The sequence below is a fragment of the Neovison vison genome, chromosome 2 (assembly GCF_020171115.1).
Source record: "Neovison vison isolate M4711 chromosome 2, ASM_NN_V1, whole genome shotgun sequence".
Lineage (NCBI taxonomy): Eukaryota > Metazoa > Chordata > Mammalia > Carnivora > Mustelidae > Neogale > Neogale vison.
The window spans coordinates 52,210,624-52,234,828 of NC_058092.1; the positions used below are offsets into that span (position 1 = coordinate 52,210,624).

Sequence of the window (24,205 nt, forward strand, 5' to 3'; positions counted from 1 at the left end):
ATTCTTCTCCGTAGGCGTGTGGCTTGAAGACTGTGAAGCAGGTTGGCTTCCTGGCTCCTTGAGAGCACAGTCGCAGAGGAAGACCCACTGCCCGGTGGTGAGGATTAGCCAAGGGCTCTCCACTCTGCGAAGGGAGCCAGGACGCGCCCCTGACAGGAATCCGTGGACTAAGCAGCCGCTCAGGACTTGGCCATCATCCCGGGAAAGAAGAGCAAGGGGCTTTCCACCTGCCCCAAGCCTAACCCGGGGTGGGAGCCCTCTCGGGTTCCAGCCCCCGCTGCTCCGCCTCCTAAGCCGGCCACCGCCTCTCCGCGCCTTTTCCCGGCCCCTCCCCTTACGTTCGACGGGCTCGCTCCCGCGCTCGGAGCGCGCGGAGGCGGAAGGCGGAGAGAAGCGGTCCGCCACGGGGGCGAGCGCGCAGGCGCCTTCTGGGCTTAGCTGCAGGCGCGAATCCGAACGTTCCGCGGGCGGTGGGGTAAGAGGCCGGGATCCTGGGGCATCTGGTCTCGGGGCTAGGGTGGGGAGGGGGTGGGGAAGGGGGATTCGCGACGCGCGGCGATTCCGCGCGCAAGTAGCAGCGCGGTTCCAGGTCCCGCTTCTCAGAGGGGCGGGTGGCGAGGCCTCTCCAGGTCACCCTGCTGGCTTGCGTGGTGGGGGTGGGGGTCGAGTGACGGGACGCGCTGATGGTGGTGGACCCCTTGACTTGGCAGCGGGCTTCACTCCCTTGACCCTCGTGTTCCTGCGGTCTTGAGGGTCAGGCCCGCTGGAGAAAGGGAGGAGAAACGTTAGGATGGTCCCTTTTGCCAGACGTGCTCCTCGGGAATAGCCGCACTCCCTGGGTATTGTGTCCACCTTGGGGGAAGGACCTTTCAGACTAAAAAGAACAAATTCGGCAGTGGAAGGAAACCGCTGAGGTTTTGTTTGTTTTGTTTTGTTTTTGATCGAAATGTACTAATCTTAGGGCACAGTAGGACGGAAAACCTATCTGCCACCTGCGTGAAGACTTCGTGTTGTGTGGATGGGTTAGAAAGTTACTGCACTTTGCTTTGCAGATGGAAAAAGTAATAAAGCACCTTTGTTAGTGTTCAAGAAGAGACCCGTTAAGTCTCATAATAACTTTGGCCACAAAGGACTCAGTAAAATTAGGTACCTCCCCTCTTTGTACAGAGGAATCTCTCTATTCAAAAGATACTTTATGAGTACCTGCTTTTTAGGTGCAGGGAACAGAGCCAGGGCCTAAGACAGGAGGATCCTTGCTCGCACGGAACTTATATTGTGTTGTTAAATAAATGTAATCTTTTTAAAAAGATGTAATTTCCTTTTATGCTTTTTTATTAGAATATAACATGTCCAAGAAAATACAGCAATCATAAGTTGTAACTTGCTAATTTATTGTAAACACATCTTTTTTTTAAGAGCCTTTTTAATTTTTATTTGTTTTTTTAAAGATTTTATTTATTTATTTGACAGACAGAGATCACAAGTAGGCAGAGAGGCAGACAGAGAGAGAGGGAGAGGAGAAGGCAGGCCCCATGTAAACACATCTTTTAACCACCACTCAAATCAAAAAACAACATGTGGGGCACCCACAGTGGTTAAGCAAGGGATTCTTGATCTGGTCATGATCTCAGGATCCTGAGTTCAAGCCTAGCCTGGGACTCGTTTCCGCCTGGATCCTGTTTAAGGTCCTCACTCTCACTCTTCCTCCTACCCTCCAGCCCTCTTTTAAAAACAACAGCAACAGGGGCACCTGGGTGGCTCAGTAGTTTAAGCCTCTGCCTTCGGCTCAGGTCATGATCCCAGGGTCCTGGAATTGAGCCCTGCATTGGGCTCTCTGCTCAGCAGGGAGCCTACTTCCTCTCTCTCTCTCTCTCTCTCTCTGCCTGCCTCTCTGCCTACTTGTGATCTCTGTCAAATAAATAGTAAAATTTAAAAAAATGCTTAAATACAACAGCAACAACAAAAACACAAAGTTCTCAGCTTCTTCTCAGAAGACCTCCCTGGAGACCTCTCCCAATCACCATCCTTTCTTTTCTCCCCAAAGGTCACCCTTTTATTATTATCTAATCATAGATTAGTCTTGTCCATTTATGAACCTTTCATAAATGGAACCAAATATTATGTATTCTTTGGTGTCGAACCTTTTTTTTTTTTCCCCCCAAAAGATTTTACTTATTTGTCTGAGAGAGATTGAGTGCACAGCACAGGGAGTTGCAGGCAGAAGGAGAAGCAAGCCCCCCCACACCGAGCAAGAAGCCTGAGGTGGGACTCAGTCCCAGGACACTGGGATCATCACCTAAGCTGAAGCAGATGCTTAACCCACTGAGCCACTGAAGTTTTCCTGTTGGTTTGTTTTTTAAGTTTTACTTTAAGTAATCTGTATACCCAACTTAGGGCTTGAACTCACAACCCCGAGATCAAGAATCTCAAACTCCACCAGCTGAGTCAGCCAAAAGCCCCTAGTGTATAGCTTTTTTTTTTCTTCTTTTTTTTGGGGGTGTGGGGAGAGAGCAGAGGGAGAGGAAGAAGCAGACTCCAAACCCAGCAGGAAGCCTGATGTGGGGTTTGATCCCAGGACGCGGGGATCATGACCTGAGCCCAAGGCAGAGGCCTAACCTACTGAGCCACCCAGGTGTGCCACAGTGATTGAATTTTAATTTTTCCTCTTACCTTGCCTCTGTGATGAAAGTTCTAGTGAATAATAAGATGATCAAAAATGGATGTGGTATGAGGGAGGAAGTGGAATTTATACAATCTAAATGTGACTAATAAATTTACATATACTTATTCACTGCTTTGAGTCATACTACCTAATTGGGATGCTAGACTCATTAGTTCTAGAGTTGATTCTTGCTATATTTATTTGTTTTGTTTTTTAAAAATTTTATTCACTTATTCATGAGAGACAGAGAGAGGCAGAGGGAGAGGGAGAAGCTCTCAGGGAGTCTGATGAGGGTCTAGATTCCAGGACCCCCGGACGGTGGACCTAAGCCAAAGGCAGCCACTTAACCAGTTGAGCCACCCAGGTGCCCTGACCCTCGCTATATTTAAATAAGAAAATAATTTTTGTCACTATATTATATACCTGAAACCGTATGTTAACTGTATGTTAACTGTACTGGAATTTAAAAACTTGGGGTGCCTGGGTGGCTCAGTCAGCTAAGCGCCTGCCTGCAACTCTGGTCATGATCCCAGGGTCCTGGGAATAGAGGCCCATATCAGGTTCCCTGTTCAGTGGGGAGCCTGCTTCTTGCTCTCTCTCTGCTACTCCCATATCTTGTGCCCTCTCATTCTGTCTCTGTTAAATAAATAAATAAAATCTTAAAAAAAAAATAAAAACCTTAATAAAAGATAAATAAAATTAGTTTGTTTAATTACATTCTTAAAAAAATTTTTTTTTTTAAGATTTTATTTATTTATTTGACAGAAATCACAAGTAGGCAGAGAGGCAGGCAGAGAGAGAGAGGAGGAAGTAGGCTCCCCGCCAAGCAGAGAGCCCGATGTGGGGCTTGATCCCAGGACCCTGAGATCATGACCTGAGCGGAAGGCAGAGGCTCAACCCACTGAGCCACCCAGGCGCCCCTTAAAAAATTTTTTTTGCCCAGTAGGTGGAATGTGCCAGTTTTCACCTAGTTTTTTCAGTTGACTTACTGTATTTTTCTGATTACATCTAAAGCATATCCTGTGGTTAAAATGGCCCATTATTTCCCAGAGCTTTTTACTTTTAATGCATCCAACCCAAGAGAAAAACTGAAAGAAAAAAGAAACACGTAGATGGTTAATTACATTTTACTGCTTTCTCTCAAGAATTGGAGACATTGGGGCACCTGGGTGGTTCAGTTGATTAAGTGCCTGCTTTCAGCTCAGGTCATGATTCCAGGGTCCTGGGATTAAGTCCTGAGTGGGGCTCCCTGCTCAGTGGGGAACCTGCTTCTCCTTCTCTCTCTGCCTGCTGCTACCCTGTGTCAAATAAATAAGTAAATTCTTTAAAAAAAAATTGGGGTTATTATTTGATTCTAATAAAGGTTCATTCTCTAAGATGGAAAGATGGTGTGGTTAGTGAAAGTATATTTTGGAAGAAAAGAAGTAGAAGTCAAACTACATAAATTACTCTAGTGGACTTTCTCAAACTAATAGAAAAGTAAAATTCCTCTTTCTCTCTGTACCAAAGATAAATTATCTTTTTGTTAACTTTTTTTTTTTTTTAAGATTTTATTCATTTATTTGACAGAGAGAGATGCAAGTAGGCAGAGAGGCAGGCAGAGAGAGAGAGGAGGAAGCAGGCTCCCTGCTGAGCAGAGAGCCCGATGCGGGACTCGATCCCAGGACCCTGAGATCATGACCTGAGCCGAAGGCAGCGGCTTAACCCACTGAGCCACCCAGGCGCCCTCTTTTTGTTAACTTTTGTAGTTTTATTTTTACATGTAGGCAAACATGCTTTAGATGGAATTGACTCTTCAACTATCTATATTTATCTGTTCTTTTTCTTCATTCAGGACTGTTCCTTTGTAAGAAAAACCCTTACCACATCTTTAGTTATACTGAGTCTCATTTAACAGGGAGAGCTACCTTTTAAGGTATATTTCCTAACTAGAGGTCTAGTGAATAAAGTATTTAAAGCTACCCACTTTTCCTTCTTATCAACACACCTAATTCCCCATCTTCCTACTTGGTTTAATGGGTTCATTGTTTTATTGTGCTCAGCTAACTCTTGGTCTTTCTTTCTTTCTTTCTTTTTTTTTTTTTTTCCTCCAGGCTACTTCTTCACAGACCGAAAAGTCCATATTTAACTGGAAACGAAGCATCACTTAAAGTTCTCTCAAACTCCTAATTCCAAAGAATTGGTAACATTTCTCCGATAAAGAAAAGAAGTGACTGACTACCTGTTAAAAGTATTCTGGCACTGGTCCTACTTTTTCCCTCCTTAGATTTGTAGAAAAAATATGGAGAAATGGAACTTGATGGCAGTTGTGGTCCTACTAGGACTAACAGTACGGTGGACAGTTTCCCTTAATTCTTACTCAGGTAACTTACACATCTTTACTGTAGAAGATGGACTTTGAATAGTTTCCTCCCTCTTCCTGTCGTCCTCCTCCTTCTTTTTTGTAATGGTTTATAGATACCTGCCTGGGACAGAGAAGAATTTGAGGCTTTATGGGTATGGTCAAGAAAATACACTTAAACATTGAATTCTGGTAAAAATAACAGTGTAAGAGCTTAATAGAGGCATAGAATTTATGACGTGAGAAAACAAAAATGTATTCTAATGGGGAAAATGACAAGTTGAAAAATGATTACGTCTTAGGCGTTGAAGAAAGAACTGAGGTAGTACTTCAAGATGGGAGTGGAATCAAAAGAGGCTTTTGTTTGTTTGTTTAGGGTAGAGAAACCATGTTCCTAGACTGAAGGGAAGAGACCAGTGGAGACTTAAGACTGGGAACCATTTGAGACAAAGGGAGGGAGAATTGATGGTATAGGTCCTGGATAGGGGATAGGATTGGATTTCACCCTGTGAGTATTTATTTAGCACAGCTCATGTCCCAGGCACTGTGCTGGGTGCTAACCTACATGAATGCCCAGTACTGAAATGGTCCACATTTTAGTAGGTAAGTGGTCACAGGACAATGTTATTATTATGACTAGAAGTATTTGTTAAGTACAAAGGTAATACAGAGAAGTGAATAATGAGGTTGCAGTAGAGAAAACTTTTCAGAGAAGTTGATGTTTGAGTTCAGGGTTTGAAGGATGAGTCGGAATTTGCTAGGCAAATGAAATGGGGAACATGTAACAAAAACATGGTAGAATGAGAACATGGTTTTAAGTAGTGAGTATTGGAGTTGCATAAAAAGAAGGAATGAAAAGGATGGGGAGGGAGCAGCTCAAGATTTAGCTATACAGTTTGCTTGGCAAATAACTTGTGTTTTAGAAAAATAACTTTGATTGTATTGAAAGGGTTGTAGGAAGCAGGTTATTGGTAAAGAGACAAATGACACAATCATAATAATATAAGTATGAGTACTATTTTAAGTATTTGTCATATGCTAGACACTGAGCATTTTCTTTTACTTACCATGACTACTGAAAAAAGATATTGTCTATAATTTACAAATGGAAAATGAGACAACTGATAAATGACTCAAATTCAAATATAGTTTTATTTTATTCCAAAAGGAGTGCTTTTAGGACACTACTCTGTGGCTTCTGAGGGAGAAGTCAAACTAAGCCAGCTAAAAGATGGATAAATGAATTTGAGGAATAGTGAGGAAGTAAAATCACTTGGATACAGCAGGAGACTTGGGTTCAAATTACAGTTTTTTTGCTTGTTAGCTGCCAGATCTTGGAGTAGTTACTTAATCTCCATGAACCTTTTACAAAGGTACCATCTCTACAAAGTGGGAATATTAATATGTATTTTAACAGCATTGTGGGAATTACTTGAGATCATATGTATGAAACATACTTCCTTTTTTTTTTTTTTTTTTTAATTTGACAGAGAGATCACAAGTAGGCAGAGAAGCAGGCAGAGAGAGTGGGGGAAGCAGGTTCCCCACTGAGCAGAGAGCCCAACATGGGGCTCGATCCCAGGACCCTGAGATCATAACCTGAGCCAAGGGCAGAGGCTTAACCCACTGAGCCACCCAGGTGCCCCTATTTTCTTTTTTTTTTTTAAAAAGCATTTATTTTTAAAAAGATTTTATTTATCTGAGAGAAAGAGAGTGAAAGAGAGGGAGCACAAGCAGGGTTGGGACGGCAGGGGGCATGGGGAGAGAGAGAAGCGGACTTCTGCTGAGCAGGGAGCCCAATGTGGGGCTCGATCCCAAGACCCCAGGACCATGACCTGAGCTTAAGGCAGATGCTTAACCAACTGAGCCACCCAGGCACCCCAAGACTTTATTTATTGATGGAGAGAGGGAGAGACAGAGATAGGGAGAAAGCACAAGTGGGGAGGAGGGAGAAGCAGGCTCCCTGTACATGTACACTGTATCCCAGGATTCTCGAGATCAAGACCTGAGCTGAAGACAGACACTTAACTTACTGAGCCACCCAGGTGCCCTATTTTTCTTTTTCTTTGGTAATTTTTTTAAGATTTTATTTATTTATTTGACAGAGATCACAAGTAGGCAGAGAGGCAGGCAGAGAGAAAGAGGGGGAAGCAGGCTCCTGCTGAGCAGAGAACCCGATGTGGGGCTCGATTCCAGGACCCTGAGATCATGACTACCTGAGGTGAAGGCAGAGACTTTTTAACCCCCTGAGCCACCCAGGCGCCCCACCTATTTTTCTTTTTAAAGATTATATTCACTTATTTGAGAGGGATTGAGAGCAGAAAAAGAGAGAATGAGTGGGGTGGGGAACAATAGAAGGAGAGAGAGAAGCAGGCTCTCTGCTGATCAGGGAGCCCCATTCAGGGCTGGATCCCAGGATCCTGGGATCATGACCTGATCCAAAGGCTTAACTGACTGAGCCAACCAGATGCCCAGTGTGTTTTCTTTTCTAGTAGTATAGGAATATAATCAGCATAGTAATGGTTCACAACTATTTTCTTGTTTTATCCTTAAATCAGATCATTTAACCCCAGAATGTTTATTGAGTGTGTGCTGTGCAGCAAAAATATCTTACTGGTGATCATGTTTTTCAGACTGGCTTTCAGGGTGGCCAAGAATAATAATTCATATCTTCTGTGATACTGTGATTTATAAGAAATAATGTATTTGGTCTTTGTCCTCCTTCTGGCACAGAGCCTCTAAAAACCCTTGGGATTTTCTAAGTGAAAGTGAGAAAGTTGTCATTTGTTAAGGTAATGCTGGCTTTTGGACCCACCTAAGGATGGGATCTGGTTGCCCAGAAAATCAGATTGCATCATTAGAGGGTTGGAACTTTCATTCCTACCCTCTGATTTCCGGGAAGGGGAGAGAGGCCAGAGGTTGAATCAGTCACCAATGACTAATAATTTAATCAATCATGCTTTTGTAATAAAGCCTTCATAAAAACCCAAAAGTATGATCAGGTTGGCAAACACATGGAGATTCAGACGGGTTAGAAGCTCAGCACCCTTTCCTCACATCATTGCCCTATGCATCTCTTCCATCTGGCTGTTCTGAGTTAAATCCTTTTTTAATAAACTGGTAATCTAGTTAAGTAAGTGTTTCTTTCAGTTCTGAGATCTGCTGTAGCAAATTAGTTGGACCAAGGAGGAGGTTGTGAGAACGTCTAATCTATAGCCAGTCGGTCAGAAGTGCAGTTAACAATCTAGACTTGCTGTTGGCATTCAGAGTTGGAGAGGGTTGTTGGAACCTCCAACTGATCAGAATCTGGGCTTGTGACTTAGAGGGAGGGGGCAGTCTTGTAGTACTGTACCCATAACCTGTGGAATCTGATGGTATCTCTGAGCAGATAGAGGCAGAATTGAGTTGAATTGTAGGATATGGAGTTGGCGTTAGAGCATTGCTTGTTGGATGTGAGGGAAATCTCCCATCCCCACATTGTTTTTTTTTAAGATTTTATTTATTTATTTGACAGATAGAGATCACAAGTAGGCAGAGAGGCAGGCAGAAAGAGAGAGAGGAGGAAGCAGGCTCCCCACGGAGCAGAGAGCCCGACACGGGGCCCGATCCCAGGACACTGGGACCATGACTTGAGCCGAAGGCAGAGGCTTTAACCCACTGAGCCACCCAGGCGCCCCCCATCCCCACATTGTAATTGGATTCCTGAATCACCCTTTTACTTCTCTAGAGATATTCAGAGTCAGGTGGGTAGGACAGACTTGTAAATATGTACTACATCAAAATATAGTGTGATATGAACCAAGTAGACTGGGGACACTAAAGACTTGTAATTCAGACAAGAAAGGCTTAGAGTATCACATTAACGATAACACGTTTGTTCTGAAAGAAGTGCGGGGAGGATTTACTAGGCAGATAGTATTCCAGTGACAGGAAGTAGCATGAACAAAGGCCAAGAGTACTTTGTGGTATGTTGAGGATGTTAAGTGTGACCGGAATACAGGGTGCATGGTTAAGATGGAGCAGTATGTGGGTGATGTCGGAATAAACGGGGCCGGACTGTAAGCCAAAGTAACATGTGAGGGTTTTTATCTATTGGGCAGTGGAGGTTTTTAAGTAGGGATTTACATGATCAGGTATGTTGCTTAAGAAGACAACTATGGAGGCAGCATGGAGTTTGGAGTAGAACAAGGAGAGGCTGATGGTAGCAAGACTACACCGGCAGCATATATGTGCCGTAGCCTGACTTCCATTTTTAACACGTACTTGGAGTGTTGCTGCATAAAGCTGGTTGCAGTGGTCTAGGCAAGGGATGATGAGGCTTGTCTAAGTGACTACATTTGAGAGCCATTGAGTAAAAATCAACAAAATGTAATGACGAATTGTAGGGATAAATAAGAAGGGGAAGAGTTTGACAGTCTGGTGTCTAGTTCAGAGATACTGAGACTCAGAGATACTGAGACTTGAAAACAGAGCAGATTCAGTGGGGAAGGTAATGAATGAATTCCATTTTGAATCCGTTCAGGTTTGGGTGCATTTTAGTTGTATAAAGAAGGGTGAATTTGGAGACATGGAATTTGGCTGGGGGGTGCAAGAATGCATAAATTTCATCTTCAGCTGGTCACAGAGAACAACAATTCAGGCCCTGGCTTCATACTTCAGTGCAGCTCTGTGATGAACAAGGCTGGGCCAACTGTAGGAATCCTTTTTTCTTGGCTAGAACCAAAGTAGGCAGGTCCTGTTTCACTCAGTTTCTCTCTAAGCTCACATTCAATCTGAGATCTTACAAAGAAAGTGCAAGAAACGAACCAGAAAATATTAGTGCCAATTCCTAGAGTAAATTTTATCTCTTGTCATCCATTCTAGCTTTTTTAGTATTGAAGCAGTTCCATACTTCACAGTGTTTCGTAGTGTTGAAACTTTTGCCACTCTGGAGTGTGTGAAATGATATTTTGTTGTGTTTTAATTTGAATTTCCTTCATTACTAAAAGCTTAAGCATATTTGTATCTTTACTGGCTATTTATATTTCCTTTCTAGGATATTTGCTGTGTCCTTTCTATATTTCTTTCTTTTTTTTTTTTTTTTAAGATTTTATTTATTGATTTGACAGACAGAGATCACAAGTACGGCAGAGAGACAGGCAGAGAGAGAGAGGAGAAAGCAGGCTCCCTGCTGAGCAGAGAGCCCAATGTGGGGCTTGATCCCAGGACCCTGGGATCATGACCTGAGCCGAAGGCAGAGGCTTTAACCCACTGAGCCACCCGGGTGCCCCATATTTCTATTTGATTTTTTTCTTTTATATTCTGTATTTTGGTTTTTTTTCTCAAGTAGTCTATATTCTGGAAGCTAACCTTTGTACAATCATAAATATCTTCTCCCAGTTTATAGGTTATCTTTTCATACCTTAAGGTGTCTTTTTTTAAAGTTGTATGTATGTATGTATGTATGTATGTAATCTCTGTACCCTACGTGGGGCTTGAACTTGAGACCCTGAGATGAAGAGTTGCATGCTTTTCCACTGAGCCCCCACATCTTAAAGTGTCTTGATGAACAGGATAAAATAGTGAGATTTATAAATCTTTATTAATGATTTGTGTTTTTTGTATCTTTAAGACCTTCTTCCCTACTCCAAGTTACAAAGGTATTTTCCTAAGATTTTCTAAAAGTTGGTTTTTTTTTTTAATATTTTATTTATTTATTTGACAGACAAGAGATCACAAGTAGGCAGAGAGGCAGGCAGAGAGAGAGGAGGAAGCAGGCTCCCTGCTGAACAGAGAGCCCGACGTGGGGCTCGAGTCCAGGACCTTGGGATCATGATCTGAGCCGAAGGCAGAGGCTTTAGCCCACTGAGCCACCCAGGTGCCCCCAAGATTTTCTAAAAGTTTTAAGATTTGTCTCTCCTACTTAAGTCCTTCTTCTTCTTCTTCTTCTTTTTTTTTTTTTTTTTAAGATATTTTATGTATTTGTCAGAGAGCGAGAGCATGCACAAGTAGGCAGAGTAGCAGTCAGAGGCAGAGAGAGAAGCAGGCTCCCTGCCAAGCTAGGAACCGGATGCGGGACTCCATCCCAAGACCCTGGGATCATGACCTGAGCCGAAGGCAGCAGCTTAACCAACTGAGCCACCCAGGCATCTCACTTAAGTCCTTTTTAAAATTGAATTTTATATATAACATGTGAGATAGGCATTTATTTTAAAATTTTTTCACATAGGTAATCAGTTCTTTCAACCCTTTTATCGAATATTGTATTTTTCCCCACTAATGTGCATTATCAGTTCTGTCTCAGGTTTTCATATATGCATGGTTCTATTTCTGATTGTTCATTCTGATCACTAGGTCCACTACTGCTGTATCTTACTATAATTTTGTAATAAGGCTTGATATATTGTAAGGCACATTCTCCCACCTGATAATTTCTACTTCAGGAGTTAGCTGTTTTGGGCTTTGCTCATTCATATTACAGTAGGCAGAATTTCTAAAATGGCCCCCCAAAGATGTCCTGCCCTATTCCCCAGGACTGTGAAAATGGTAACTCACTCAAGAGTGATTGTTAGGTTCTGTGACACAGTTGACTTTAAAATAGGGAGATTGCGTTGGATTATCCATGGTTGCTCAGTGCCTTTAGAAACAGAGAACTTTCTTTAGCTGGTAGCAGAAAGGGACTCCAGAGAGATTCATAACATAAGGGTTGCTGGTTCGACACTTGGAAGGGCCATGTCTGGAGGAACACAAGTGGCCTCTGGCTGCAGATGGAGAATAGCCCCCAGCTGACCGTCAGTAGCAGCAAAGCATTGGATTGTGCCAGTCATCTGAACGAGCTTGGAAGTAGATTCTTTCCTGGGCCTCCAGATGAGAGTTCAGATTGGTTGACTTCTTATTTTGGCCTTGTGAGACCCTGAGCAAAGATTCAAGTTAAACCCATTCAGACTTTTGACCTACAGAATTGTGAGATGTTTTAAGTTACTAAATTTGTAATAATTGTTATGTAGCAATAGAAAGCTAATATACACATATATGACTTTATTTATTTATTAAAAGATTTTTATTTATTTCAGACAGAGTGCACATTCTCGAGAGCATGAGTGGGGTGGGGAGGGAGAAGCAGACGCCCTGCTGAGCAGGAGTCTGATCTGGGGCTTGATCCCAGGACCGTGGAATCACGACCTGAGCTGAAGGCAGATGCTTAATTGACTCTGCCTTTAATAAAAATCAGATTGTCAAAGTCCAATGAAAAACCCTATTGGCATTTTTTAAAAAAGATTTTATTTATTTATTTGACAGAGATCACAAGTAGGCAGAGAGGCAGTAAGAGAGAGAGAGGGAAGCAGGCTCCCTGCTGAGCAGAGAGCCCGATGTGGGGCTGGATCCCAGGACCCTGAGATCATGACCCGAGCTGAAGGCAGAGGCTTAACCCACTGAGCCACTCAGGCACCCCAACCCTATTGGCATTTTGAGTAGAATTACATTGGGGGGGAATTGGCAATCATTATTACACTGGGACTTTTTATTTATTTTTTTTTTTAAGATTTTAAAAATTTATTCATTAGAGAGGAAAAACCAAGTGAGACCATGAGCAGTGGGGAGGGGCAAAGGGAGAGGGAGAAGCAAACTCTCTGCTGAGCGAGGTGCCTGATTCGAGCCTCCGTCCCAGGGCCCAGGATCATGACCTGATCTGAAGGCAGATGCTTAACCAACTGAACCACCCAGGTGCCCCCACATTGGGACTTCTAATCCACTAAGATCGTAAGGATTTTTTCTCCCTTAATATTTAAGTCTTCTTCTTCTTCTTCTTTTTTTTCAATTATTTGAGAGAGGGTGCGAGAATGAGCACAGGTGGGGGGGCATGAGGAGAGGCAGAGGGGGAGAGTGAGAGGGAAACTCAAGCAGACTCTGGGCTGAGCGAGGAGCCCAATGCATGGCTCAATCTCATGACCCTGAGATCATGACCTGAACCTAAATGAAGAGTTAGTTGCTTAACTGACTGTGCCACTCAGGTGCCCCTGTTTAAGTCTTCTTTTCTAAAGGAAAGTCCTTTATTAGATGTATATCCTTTATTAGATGTATTCCTACCTGTCTTACATATTTTTCCCTTTTTTCCTCATTGTTATAGATGGTATCTTTTAAAAATTGTTTTTCTTTCTTTCTTTTTTTTTTTAAAAAGATTTATTTATTTTACAGTGATGGGTGGGTGGTGTGGGAGGGGCAGAGAGGGAGGAAGAGAAAGAATCTCAAGCAGATTCCCAGTTGAGTGTAGAGCCTGATGCAGGGTTCAGTCTCATGACCCTGATCTACCTGATCCAAAATCAGTAATCAGATGCTCAACTTACTGAGCCATCCAGGTGCCCCTAAAAAATTATTTTTCTAAGTGCTTTTTGCTGAGGGGTACCTGGCTGGCTCACTTGGGGGAGCATGTGATTCTTGGAGTTGTGAGTTCTAGTCCCATTTTGGCTGTAGAGATTACTTAAAAAAAAATGCATGTTGCTAAGGTATGAAAATGAAGTTGACTTTTTATATTTGGCAACCTTTCTAAACTCTTATAATTCTAAGAATCTGAAGGATCTTGTGGATTTTCTTCATTAAAAAAAATCCATGAATAATGAATAACAGTTTTATTTCTTCTTATCACTATCTTTGTCTTTTTGTTGCTAAGACCTTATTACAGTGTTGAATAGTGATTTGTAGTAATGGGGGGTTAGCAGAGGGAGAGAGAGAAGCAGGCACCCTGCTGAGCAGGGAGTCCAACGTGGTGCTTTGTCCTAAGACCCTGAGATCACGACCTAAGCTGAAGGCAGGTGGTTAACTGACTGAGTCACCCAGGTGCCCCACAAGTAATATTTTCTATGGTTTTTTTTTTACGATTTTATTTTATTTCTTTTAAAGATTTTATTCATGAGAGAGAGGCATATCACAAGCAGAGGGACACAGATCACATGCAGGGCTTGATCCCAGGACCCTGGGATCCTGACCTGAGGTGAAGGCAGATGCATAGCCAACTGAGCCACCGGAGTATCCCTCTGTGTTCTATTGCGATTATTCTTTGACTCGTGAATTATTTAGAAGCATATTTAAAAATTTTCAATTATTTAGGCTTTAAAAATGGTTTTTTGATATTTTTAAAATTGCATTGTAGAAAGAGAATCTTACAGGGCTCCTGGATGGCTCAGTGGGTTAAAGCCTCTGTCTTTGGCTCGTGTCATGGATCCCAGGGTCCTGGGATCAAGCCCTGCTTTGGGCTCTCTCTTGGCGGGGAGCCTGCCTCCCTGTCTCTCTCTGCCTGCCTCTCTGCCTACTTGTGATCTCTGTCTGTCAAATAAATAAATAAAATCTTAAAAAAAAAAAAAAAAAAGAGAGAGAATCTTACTCCCCGGTACATTTTCTTTCTTTCTTTTTTTTTTTTTTTTAAGACTATTTATTTATTTGACAGAGAGATCACAAGTAGGCAGAGGCAGAGAGGGAGAGAGGGGGAAGCAGGCTCCCCACTGAGCAGAGAGCCTGATGTAGGGCTCGATCCCAGGACCTGAGATCATGACCTGAGCTAAGGGCAGAGGCTTAACCCACTGAGTCACCCAGGCACCCCTCTGGTACATATTCTTTGAAATGTGACTTCTTTGAAATGAGACTTGACATACTTTGTGATCAGTTTTTGTGAATGTTCTGTTTGTGCTTGAAAAATACATGTTCTCCAGTTTAATATTCTGCATGTATCCATTAACTCCATATTATTATTTTGATGTTAATTTTTAATATCCTCATTGATTTTTGCCCAATTAAACTACCAGTTGAGAGAACTACAATTTCTCTTTGTGGTTTTGTCAATTTTTGTTTGTATATTTTGTATCTATATTATTAGGTGATGTTGAATTTTTTTCCTTGGGACTTGAATTTCATGGCATTACTGTTGTGTCCCTGTTTATTTACAGTAATGCTATTATCTTAAAGTCCATTTCTTCTGAAATTAATAAACTTCACTAGTTTTCTTTAGGTTAATTTTTGCTTAATAAGTCTTTTTCTATCCTTTTACTCTTTGTCTTTCAATCCCTGTGACTTGGACCTGACTAACCAGTTCCCCATCCTAATTCCACTTTCTCCTGATGGTTTTTAAAAGTTACGGTTTATTTTATTCTTTCAGAGTATGGTGTGGAGATTTTCATATACCTATTTAACTTAACAGTCTAAAATTAATATTTATATTTTCTTTCTGAACAATGCAGGGGCCATGAAATGCTTAAACTCTAGTTAAAATTTCCCTCTGCTATTAAAATATTATTGCCTAAGATTTTAGACATTAATAACTGTTTTATAAAATTAGTATTTACTTAGATTTACCCTCATGTTTATCATTTGTGCTTAACCTTCCTTTTTACATATAATTGCATCTTCTTTTGAGATAATTTTTTTTTTAAAGATTTTATTTATTTATTTGACAGAGATCACAAGTAGGCAGAGAGAGAGGAGGAAGCAGGCTCCCTGCTGAGCAGAGAGCCCAATGCAGGACTCGATCCCAGGACCCTGAGATCATGACCTGAGCCAAAGGCAGCGGCTTAACCCACTGAGCCACCCAGGCGCCCTGAGATAATTGTTTTTCTTCCTGAAGTACATTTTTGGGAGTTTGTTTTGTTTTGTTTTTGTTTTTGTTTTTTAATTGGATTATTTTTAAAATTTAAATTTGGCTAATTTTTTTCCCTTTTTTTTTCCATTTTTTTCCCCATTTTTTCCATTTTTTGGAGGGAGGAGTAATAACCTTTTTCTTTTTTTAAGATTTTATTTATTTATTTGAGATAGAACAAGAGTGAGAGAGAGAGAAAGAGCACAAGCATGGGGAGCAGCAGGCAAAGGGAGAAGCAGACTCCCTGGCAAGCGGGGAGCCCAGTCTGGGGCTCGATCCTAGGACTCTGGGATCATGACCTAAGCGAAAGGCAGATGCCCAACCGACTGAGGCACTCAGGCACCCCTAAAGTCAGCTAATTAACATATAATGTATCATTTGTTTCAGGGGTACAGGTTTGTGATTCATCAGTCTTACATAATACCCAGTGCTCATTACAACATACCGTCCCCAATGTCTATCACCCATTTACCCCATATCCACACCCCCTTCCCTCCAGCGACCTTTAGTTTGCTTCCTAACACTAAGAGTCCCTTATGGTTTGTCTCCCTCTCGGGTTTCATCTTTCTTCATTTTTACCTCTCTTCTCCTATGATCCTCTGCCTTGTTTCTTAAATCCACATATCAGTGAGATCATATGATACTGTTTTTCTCTTGATTGATTTATTTTGCATGGCATAATGTTTTTGTTTTTGTTTCTGTTGTTTTAAGTAGGCTCCACACCCAGCACTTAGCCCAATGTGGGGCTTGAAGTCATAACCATGAGATTAAGACCTAACCAAGATCAAAAGTTGGACACTCAACTGACTAAGCCACTCAAGCATCCCAAATCTTTGGGAGGTTTTTAATTTTTCTTTTTTTTTTCAATTAGAAAACAGTTATTTTAAGTAGGCTCAGTTCCCATTGTGGGACTTGGACCCTGAGATCACGAGTTATATGCTCTACTGACTGAGCCAAACTGGCACCCCCAGGAGTTTTTTTAGTGAGAGGCTTTTGGTGGCTTAGTTTTTATCTGAAAATGCCTTTATTTTGCTCTAGGTCCTAACATTTTACTGGGTTTGGAATTCTTTGTTGATAATTATTTGCTCTTAGTATTTTGAAAATCTCATTTTATTGTCTTTTAGTTTCTGTTGCTATGTTCAGACCGTCAGCTGTCTTTTCAGTTGTTATTTCTTTGTAGGTAATTTGTCTTTTCTCTCTTGCTGCAGTATTACTGTGATGTATCAAAGTATGAGTATTAAAAAATTTATCCTCAGGATTTCCTGGGATTTTTGACTCTAATGAATGGTGACCTTCTTTCTGTTCTTGAAACTGTTCAGCTAGTCTCCTCTCATTCTGTTTCCTCTTTGTAAAACTCTGGTTAGATATATGTTAGCTCTTTGGTCTTTTATTAATTCACCACATATGTGTAGGGTACTCATGCCAAAGGCAGGTGATATAGCAGAAAATAAAATAGACAACAATCTCTTCATCTCATTGAGTTTGTATTTTCAGTTCTCTCTTCAAGTATTGTATCTCCCTCATTTCTGCTTTCCTTGTGTAACTCTTTTTTTTTTTTTTTTTTAAGATTTTATTTATTTATTTGACAGAGAGAAATCACAAGTAGACAGAGAGGCAGGCAGAGAGAGAGGGAAGCAGGCTCCCTGCTGAGCAGAGAGCCCGATGCGGGACTCGATCCCAGGACCCTGAAATCATGACCTGAGCTGAAGGCAGCGGATTAACCCACTGAGCCACCCAGGCGCCCCCCTTGTGTAACTCTTATTAGATGTAAGTTGGTTTCTTTCATCCTATCTTCTGTGTCTCATAATCTCATATATTTTCCATCTCAGTTTCTTCAAACTGCTTTTTTAAAAAATAAACACCAGATCTATCTTCCTTTTTGTTACTTTTCTTTATAGTTGTGTTTAATTTGTTTTTTTATTTTTTAAAATATTTTATTTATTTATTTGTCAGAGAGAGAGAGAGAGAGAGAGCGAGCGTGCACAAGCAGACAAAGTGGCAGGCAGAGGCCAAGAGAGAAGCTGGCTCCCTGCTGAGCAAGGAGCCTGATGTTGGACTCAGTCCCAGGACCCTGGGATCAAGACCTGAGCCGAAGGCAGCAGCTAAACTGACTGAGCCACCCGGGCATCCTTAATTTGTTTTTTTAAACTGGCCATTGAATTTTTACAATTTTAGTACTGTATTTTTTTTTTTCCTAAACTTCTGTTTGTTTCCTTTCAAATCATCTTCATTTCTGATTGTCTCTTATTCCTTCAACATATTCTCAGTGTCGTCTTTTATATCTTTAAACATATTAGCCATACTTATTTTATATTCCTTTTCAGAGAATACTAATACCTGGTTTAATTTCCTGGTTTGTTGGTTCTACGGACTCTAGCTCATGTTATTTTGTTTCAGGGTTTAGTGATTTTTTTAAAATTGCGAGCTCAAGTTACTTGGAACTTTTACCTGTGAGAAATTTTTGAGTTTACTGTGTATTTCTCCACAGATTTAGGTTGCCTCTTGCTGGCACTTTGGGCACTATTAAAAGTCAAACTAAATTCTCATTTTAAGGTTTCTTTGGCTGTAATTCTTGGTGTGAATTCAGGCCCCACACTGGGTGAATGCAGGATAATGTTAGGAATTTTCAGGAGACTTTTTTTTTTCCCCCTGTACTACCAGGAGCCAAGGCAGAGATAAATATTGCCTTCGCCATTTCCCCAAAGGCGTTGTTACTTTGTTATCTTAGTAAATGGTTCTCCTACACTGAAGTTTTTATCTGTTCAAATTCTAGGCTGTACCTCTTTATTCATTGTATAGAACATCGATAGCCAGGCCGTAGGCCACAGAAAGTCATTGGGTAACCTCAGGACAAATGGTTACTTGTCTGGATCTTAAACTTCTTTTGTTATTTTTGGCTCCTAAGGAATTCTCTTGTTTTGATGCAATTTAGCCATTACCCCCCCCTCCCCATTGAAGGTGTTTTTCTGGCCTTTTAAGTCTGCCTTGTTGTTGAAAACTGGCCTCATCTATTTTTTTTAAAAGCTCCACAGGTTACTCTGAACTTTATAAAATGGTGATATAGGTAATGGTTAAAGCCACAGGGTTGGGGGCATTTATACTGCAAGAAGAAAACAGATTGAACCACTGGTCACTTTACAGAGAAGGGAAATGATTAAAGGAGGCTGAGAAGAAACCATGAGGAGGGAGGATTAGAGCCAGGAAATTAGAGAAATTTAAGAAATAATGACTGTCTATAGTGGCAAGTTCTAGACTGCTAAGTAGGGTGAAAATTAAGAATAGACCAAAGATTTCTAAGGAGGCCGTTGTCAGCCTTTTAATTATCAGACTGTAATGAATTGAGGACTAAATGGGATAATTCCCATTTAGAGGAGTTAAGAGGGCATAGCAACTCTTAGAAGTTTGTGAATTAAAGGAAGGAGTTAGTTTGGTAACAGGAATGGGGTAAGGAGGTCAGGAAGAAAAGACCTGTTAAAAGTTAACTTTTAGGGGTGCTGTGGTGGCTCAGTGGATTAAGCCTCTGCCTTTGGCTCATGTCATGATCCCAGGGTTCTGGGGTCCAGCCCCACATCAGGCTCCCTGCTTGGCGGGGAGTCTGCTGCTCCCTCTCTCTCAGCCCCTTCCCCCCTACTTGTGCATGCTCTCTCTCTCTCAAATAAATAAATACAATATATTTTTTTAAAAAGTTCTTTTAACTGGGTGGCTCAGTCAGTTAAGTGTCTGCCTCAGACTCATGTCATGATCCCAGGGTGCTGGGCTCGAGCCTCATATTGGGCTCCCTGTTCTGTGGGGAACCTGCTTCTCCCTCTCTGCCTGCTGCTCTGCCTACTTGTGCTCTCTTTCTCTGTCAAATAAATAAAATGTTAAAAAAAAAGTTAAAGTATGTAATTTACTTTATTTACCTTTGCTTTCAGCCTATAACTGGTCTATTGAATGGTCCTCTCCTTTTCTTCCTTCAGCACTATTTCATTCCTGATCATTATGTTCTTACAATTTTCCTTTAGTTCTAATTTTGACAGATATATTATTTTCTTTGAACTTTTCATGATGAGGTGAAGTAGAAAAGAACTAAAGGTATAGAGTAGAATAACAGAATTTAAGAAATCACACTACTTCAGTATTACTAGCATATTAACCAAATGCTTAATGGGAACTGAATAGAGGACAAGCGTATATATACTTTTCTATCCTTGTGGTTTACATTATATATTCTAACATTTTTCTCCTAAAGTCTGAGTTTATTTAGTTACTTACTTTATCCAGAAAACTGGACGCCGGCTTATTTTAAACTTCACTTTGAATGTCCCATAAGAAAGTCAACGTAACAAGATTACTTTTGGATTATAGGAAAAGTATTCTTATTGTATAGTAGTAGAATATTTGTATACACCTTTTACAGGTGGTTATTATGTGTTTTTGTCATTTTTCAGATGAGAAGAATAAAGTGCTAAGCACTAAGAAAAACTGTGATTCTGTTAGAGTTCTTAACCCCATCATAAAAAGTACAACATCTTTAGCACTCGTCTAAAAACCTATATCATAGGGTGCTGGGAGAATTAAAGAATTGAGTATTAGATCTGTGATTGTGCTGAGATTTTTTTCTTTTAATTAAAATAGTTTTTTGGGGGGGCGCCTGAGTGGCTCAGTGTGTTAAGCCTCTGCCTTTGGCTCAGGTCATGATCCCAGGGTCCAGGGATTCAGCCCCACATGGGACTCTGCTCAGCAGGGAGCCTGCTTCCCCCTCTATCTCTGTGCCTGCCTCTCTACCTACTTGTGATCTCTGTCTGTCAAATAAATAAATAAAATCTTAAAAAAAAATACTTTTTTTGTTATCATAATTTCTTTTTAACATGCTTATTTTAGTTTGCTTTTCATTTATCTTGTTTTAAGATTGTAATTAAGAAGCACTCAAGTGAGGAAGCTCAGGTTAGCTTGCTTCGTGTTAATCCATTATTCTTTGGAAATGCATATATTGTTTGGGCAAACTACTTATGTGTATTGTAATTTAAATTTTTCTAAAATGTATATGCCTTACAATGTTTACATTATACCCCTTACTTAAGTGCTGTTTATGTGATTGATTTTTATAGACCTAAAAATATTGAATAAATACTACTTGTTACTTTTATTTATTTGAGACGTGGGGCAGAGAGGGAGAGTGTAGGCTTGCTAGCAGGAGCAGAGGAAGGGAGAAGCAAACTCTGGTGAGCAGGGAGCGTGACCTGGGGACCTGGGCCTTGATCCTAGGACCCTGGGATCATGACTAGACCCAAAGGCAGACACTTAACTGACTGAACAATGCAGGCACCCCTGCTTGTTACTTTTATTTATTTATTTTTTTGATTTTTCAATTTTATTTATTTATGTAAAAAGATTTTATTTATTTATTTGACAGATATCACAAGTAGGCAGAGAGGCAGGCAGAGAGAGAGAGGGAAGGGGAAGTAGGCTCCCCACCGAGCAGAGAGCCCGATGCGGGGCTCAGTCCCAGGACCCCTGGATCATCACCTGAGCCGAAGGCAGAGGCCTTAACCCACTGAGCCACCCAGGTGCCCCTGATTGTTACTTTGATTTATTTATTTAAAAGATTTTATTTATTTATTTGACAGAGATCCCAAGTAGGCAGAGAAGCAGGTAGAGAGATAGGAGGAAGCAGGCTCCCTGCTAAGCAGAGTCCCATGTGGGGCTCCATCCCAGGACCCTGGGATCATGACCCGAGCCGAAGGCAGAGGCTTCAACCCACTGAGCCACCCAGGCGCCTCTGATTGTTACTTTTAAATAAGCTTTGGGGAGGAAATAAATTCTTTTTTGAGGGGTATTATTTATGTTTTAGTAATCTCTACACCCATTATGGAGCTTGAACTCATGGCCCTGAGATCAAGAGTTACATGCTTTACCAACTGAGCCAACCAGGAACCCCAGGGCAGAAACAAATTCTGATTTTAGTATTGATCATTTCTTATATCTTGTAGAGATTCACAGTTCCTTTATAGTTGATCCAAAGTGTTACCAGTGTTTTTGAGCAAATAGCAACACTTGAACCAAGGAAAGTTATTTTATTCTAGTATTCTTTTTCCAAAAGTTGTATTGGCTGTTTAGGAGGGATAAGCCCACAGAGAATCTTTTTTTTTTTTTTTTAACATATCAATCATTGTTAAAATATAACTGTATTCTGTTTAATTAATCAGTTTTGGGGTACCTGGATGGCTCAGTTGGTTAGGCATTTGACTCTTGGTTTTGGCTCAGGTCATGATCTCAGGGTCATGGGATCAGGCTCCATACTCAGTGGGGAGTCTGCTTGAAGATTCTCTCCCTTCTCCCTCTACCCCTTCCCTCACTCATGTGCTCTCCCTCTGTCTCTCTTTATCTCAAATAAATAAGTAAATCTTTAAAAAAAAGAAAAGAAGAAAAAAATGTTTATTTTATTGGTTAATGTCTCTCAAGTTACCCATTGCTGTTTATAATGTTTCTTCTTACTCACCAAGAACATATAGAAGGGGGATTTTGTTCTGGAAAATTTTAGCCAAATTTTCTTTTCTTAGAATGTTTGAAATTTAAATGTAAAGACAGGATGTACTGTTATCGAAGAAAGTACTTATTTTTTAAGTGATAGCATAATTCTGAATAGTTCAATGGTTGATAAAATGAACATCTAAGTGCTGCTTAAGCCCATTTCCCTGAGAACAAGACAAAATTGAAACTCTGCAAATATACATTAGTGTGTTTTCTTTATGTAATTCTGAATTTTATGTAAATGAATTTGTAGAATTAATCACTGTGGAACAAATCCTTTTTGTCCTTTCAGGTGAAGCTCCCATAGGTACAGTTGGGTTGTCCTTCTGGGTTGCTTTAAGGGCACTTTAGCAGTTTTAAAAACTTAAGTACTAATTTCATAGCCAGTGTCAGCTGGATTTATTGAAGTAGGTCAGACTCTAGATAGAAACTTGTTTCTCAACCCTAAAGAGAGTCATTATCCATTCTTCTATTTGTTAGAGAATGGTAATAAATTCTTCTACATTGACCACACATCTAGAGCAATTTCAAAAAAATCTAGATAGTTGGATCTTTTTCAGGTGTAGAAAATTACCTAAGATCCTCTCTGACTTTTATTATCCCAGTGGAACTAAACAACCAAATAAAAACTAAACAAACAAAAAATAGAAATCAACTCCTCCTCCCACAAAAGAAGCCATAGACAATGGTTGTATTGCTTAAAAAAGAAACACACAGTCCTGTAGTGTAAAATTACAGTTTATTAGGAATATATTTTTCCTTTTAAAAAAGTACAGGTTATTCTCCCTCTCCTGTTCAGTTAATTAAGTTTTTAATGAAAGTATGTACATAGTAATATGTTTCCTTTGAACCCTGGAAAATCATGTTCTCTTGTTCATGGAAACTAAAATTCTTACTTGGGTAACAATTAGGAAATAGTATAGTCATGTGACAAAATGCGTGATACTAAAAATATAAGTATTATGAGAAGTAAGTAATCAGGAGGTGTCTAGGTGACTCAGTTAATTAAGCATCTGATTTTGGCTCTGATCATAATCACAGTGTCCTGGGATTAAGCCCTGTGCTGAACTTTATGTTCAGAGGGAAGCCTGCTTCTCCCTCTCTCTTTGTCCCTATCCCTCAAATTAAAAAAATTTTAAAAAGAATTAAATTAAAATTTTTTAAAAAAATTTAAAATTAAAATTGAAAAATTAAATTAAAAATTTAATTAAAATTAATTTAAAAAATCAACAAACCATGTGCTTTAAATTTATAAGGAAGGTTTCATGGAGAATTTGGAATTCAGGTGATTCTTTTTTTTTTTTTTTTAAAGATTTTATTTATTTATTTGACAGAAATCACAAGTAGGCATAGAGGCAGGCAGAGAGAGAGGAAGGGAAGCAGGCCCCCCGCTGAGCAGAAAGCCCGATGCGGGACTCAATTCCAGGACCCTGAGATCATGACCTGAGCCGAAGGCAGTGGCTCAACCCACTGAGCCACCCAGGCGCCCCTGGAATTCAGGTGATTCTTAAAGATTGGATGTGAGTTGATGAAAGGGATATATGAATAGGGAGTAAGCAGCATGAACAGATGCTTGGAGTTTTAAAGTCTCTGACAATAACTTAAGGAGGTTTTGGGTAAGAACCACTAAATGGGCATTGTATTAGAATAGTCAGCATAATTTGGTCTGCCATCACAAATTGCTTAATGTTGCACATATGGTAAGTGGAAAATCAGACTCAAAATTTCATATCTTTTCATCTTCAAATCCTTGCTCTATCACTCTGATTGTATCAGTATTCTTGCTTCAGCATCATTCACTGAGAGTCTGGCAGTTTGCCATTGTATCTGAGAACACAGAAGTCGAAAAGATAGGGTATTTTTTGAGATTTTGAGGTGTGTGTATGTATATATGTGTATATTCATGTGTCTGTGTACTGTGGGTAATTGCTTGTGATAGTCACTCTATGTTTTGGAGGTATTAATCTGCTTTTCCCATGATCATCTCAACAGTGGGGATATCTCCTTGTGAAGATGCTAGTCATTAAAGAATGTTGGTATAGGCGCCTGGGTGGCTCAGTGGGTTAAGCCGCTGCCTTCGGCTCAG

The 24,205-nt window shown here is 40.5% G+C and overlaps 1 protein-coding gene across 1 annotated transcript in view; it reads left to right on the forward strand.

Annotated features, from left to right (window-relative positions):
* Window positions 1-373: 373 nt before the first annotated feature.
* ALG6 (ALG6 alpha-1,3-glucosyltransferase) overlaps window positions 374-24,205 on the forward strand; it is a 67,697-nt gene continuing 43,865 nt past the window's right edge. The window contains exons 1-2 of the mRNA XM_044238369.1: window positions 374-475; window positions 4,756-5,025. Of these exons, the coding sequence (XP_044094304.1) occupies window positions 4,944-5,025 (82 nt within the window). The 5' untranslated portion in view covers window positions 374-475; window positions 4,756-4,943. The remainder of the gene's footprint in view (window positions 476-4,755; window positions 5,026-24,205) is intronic.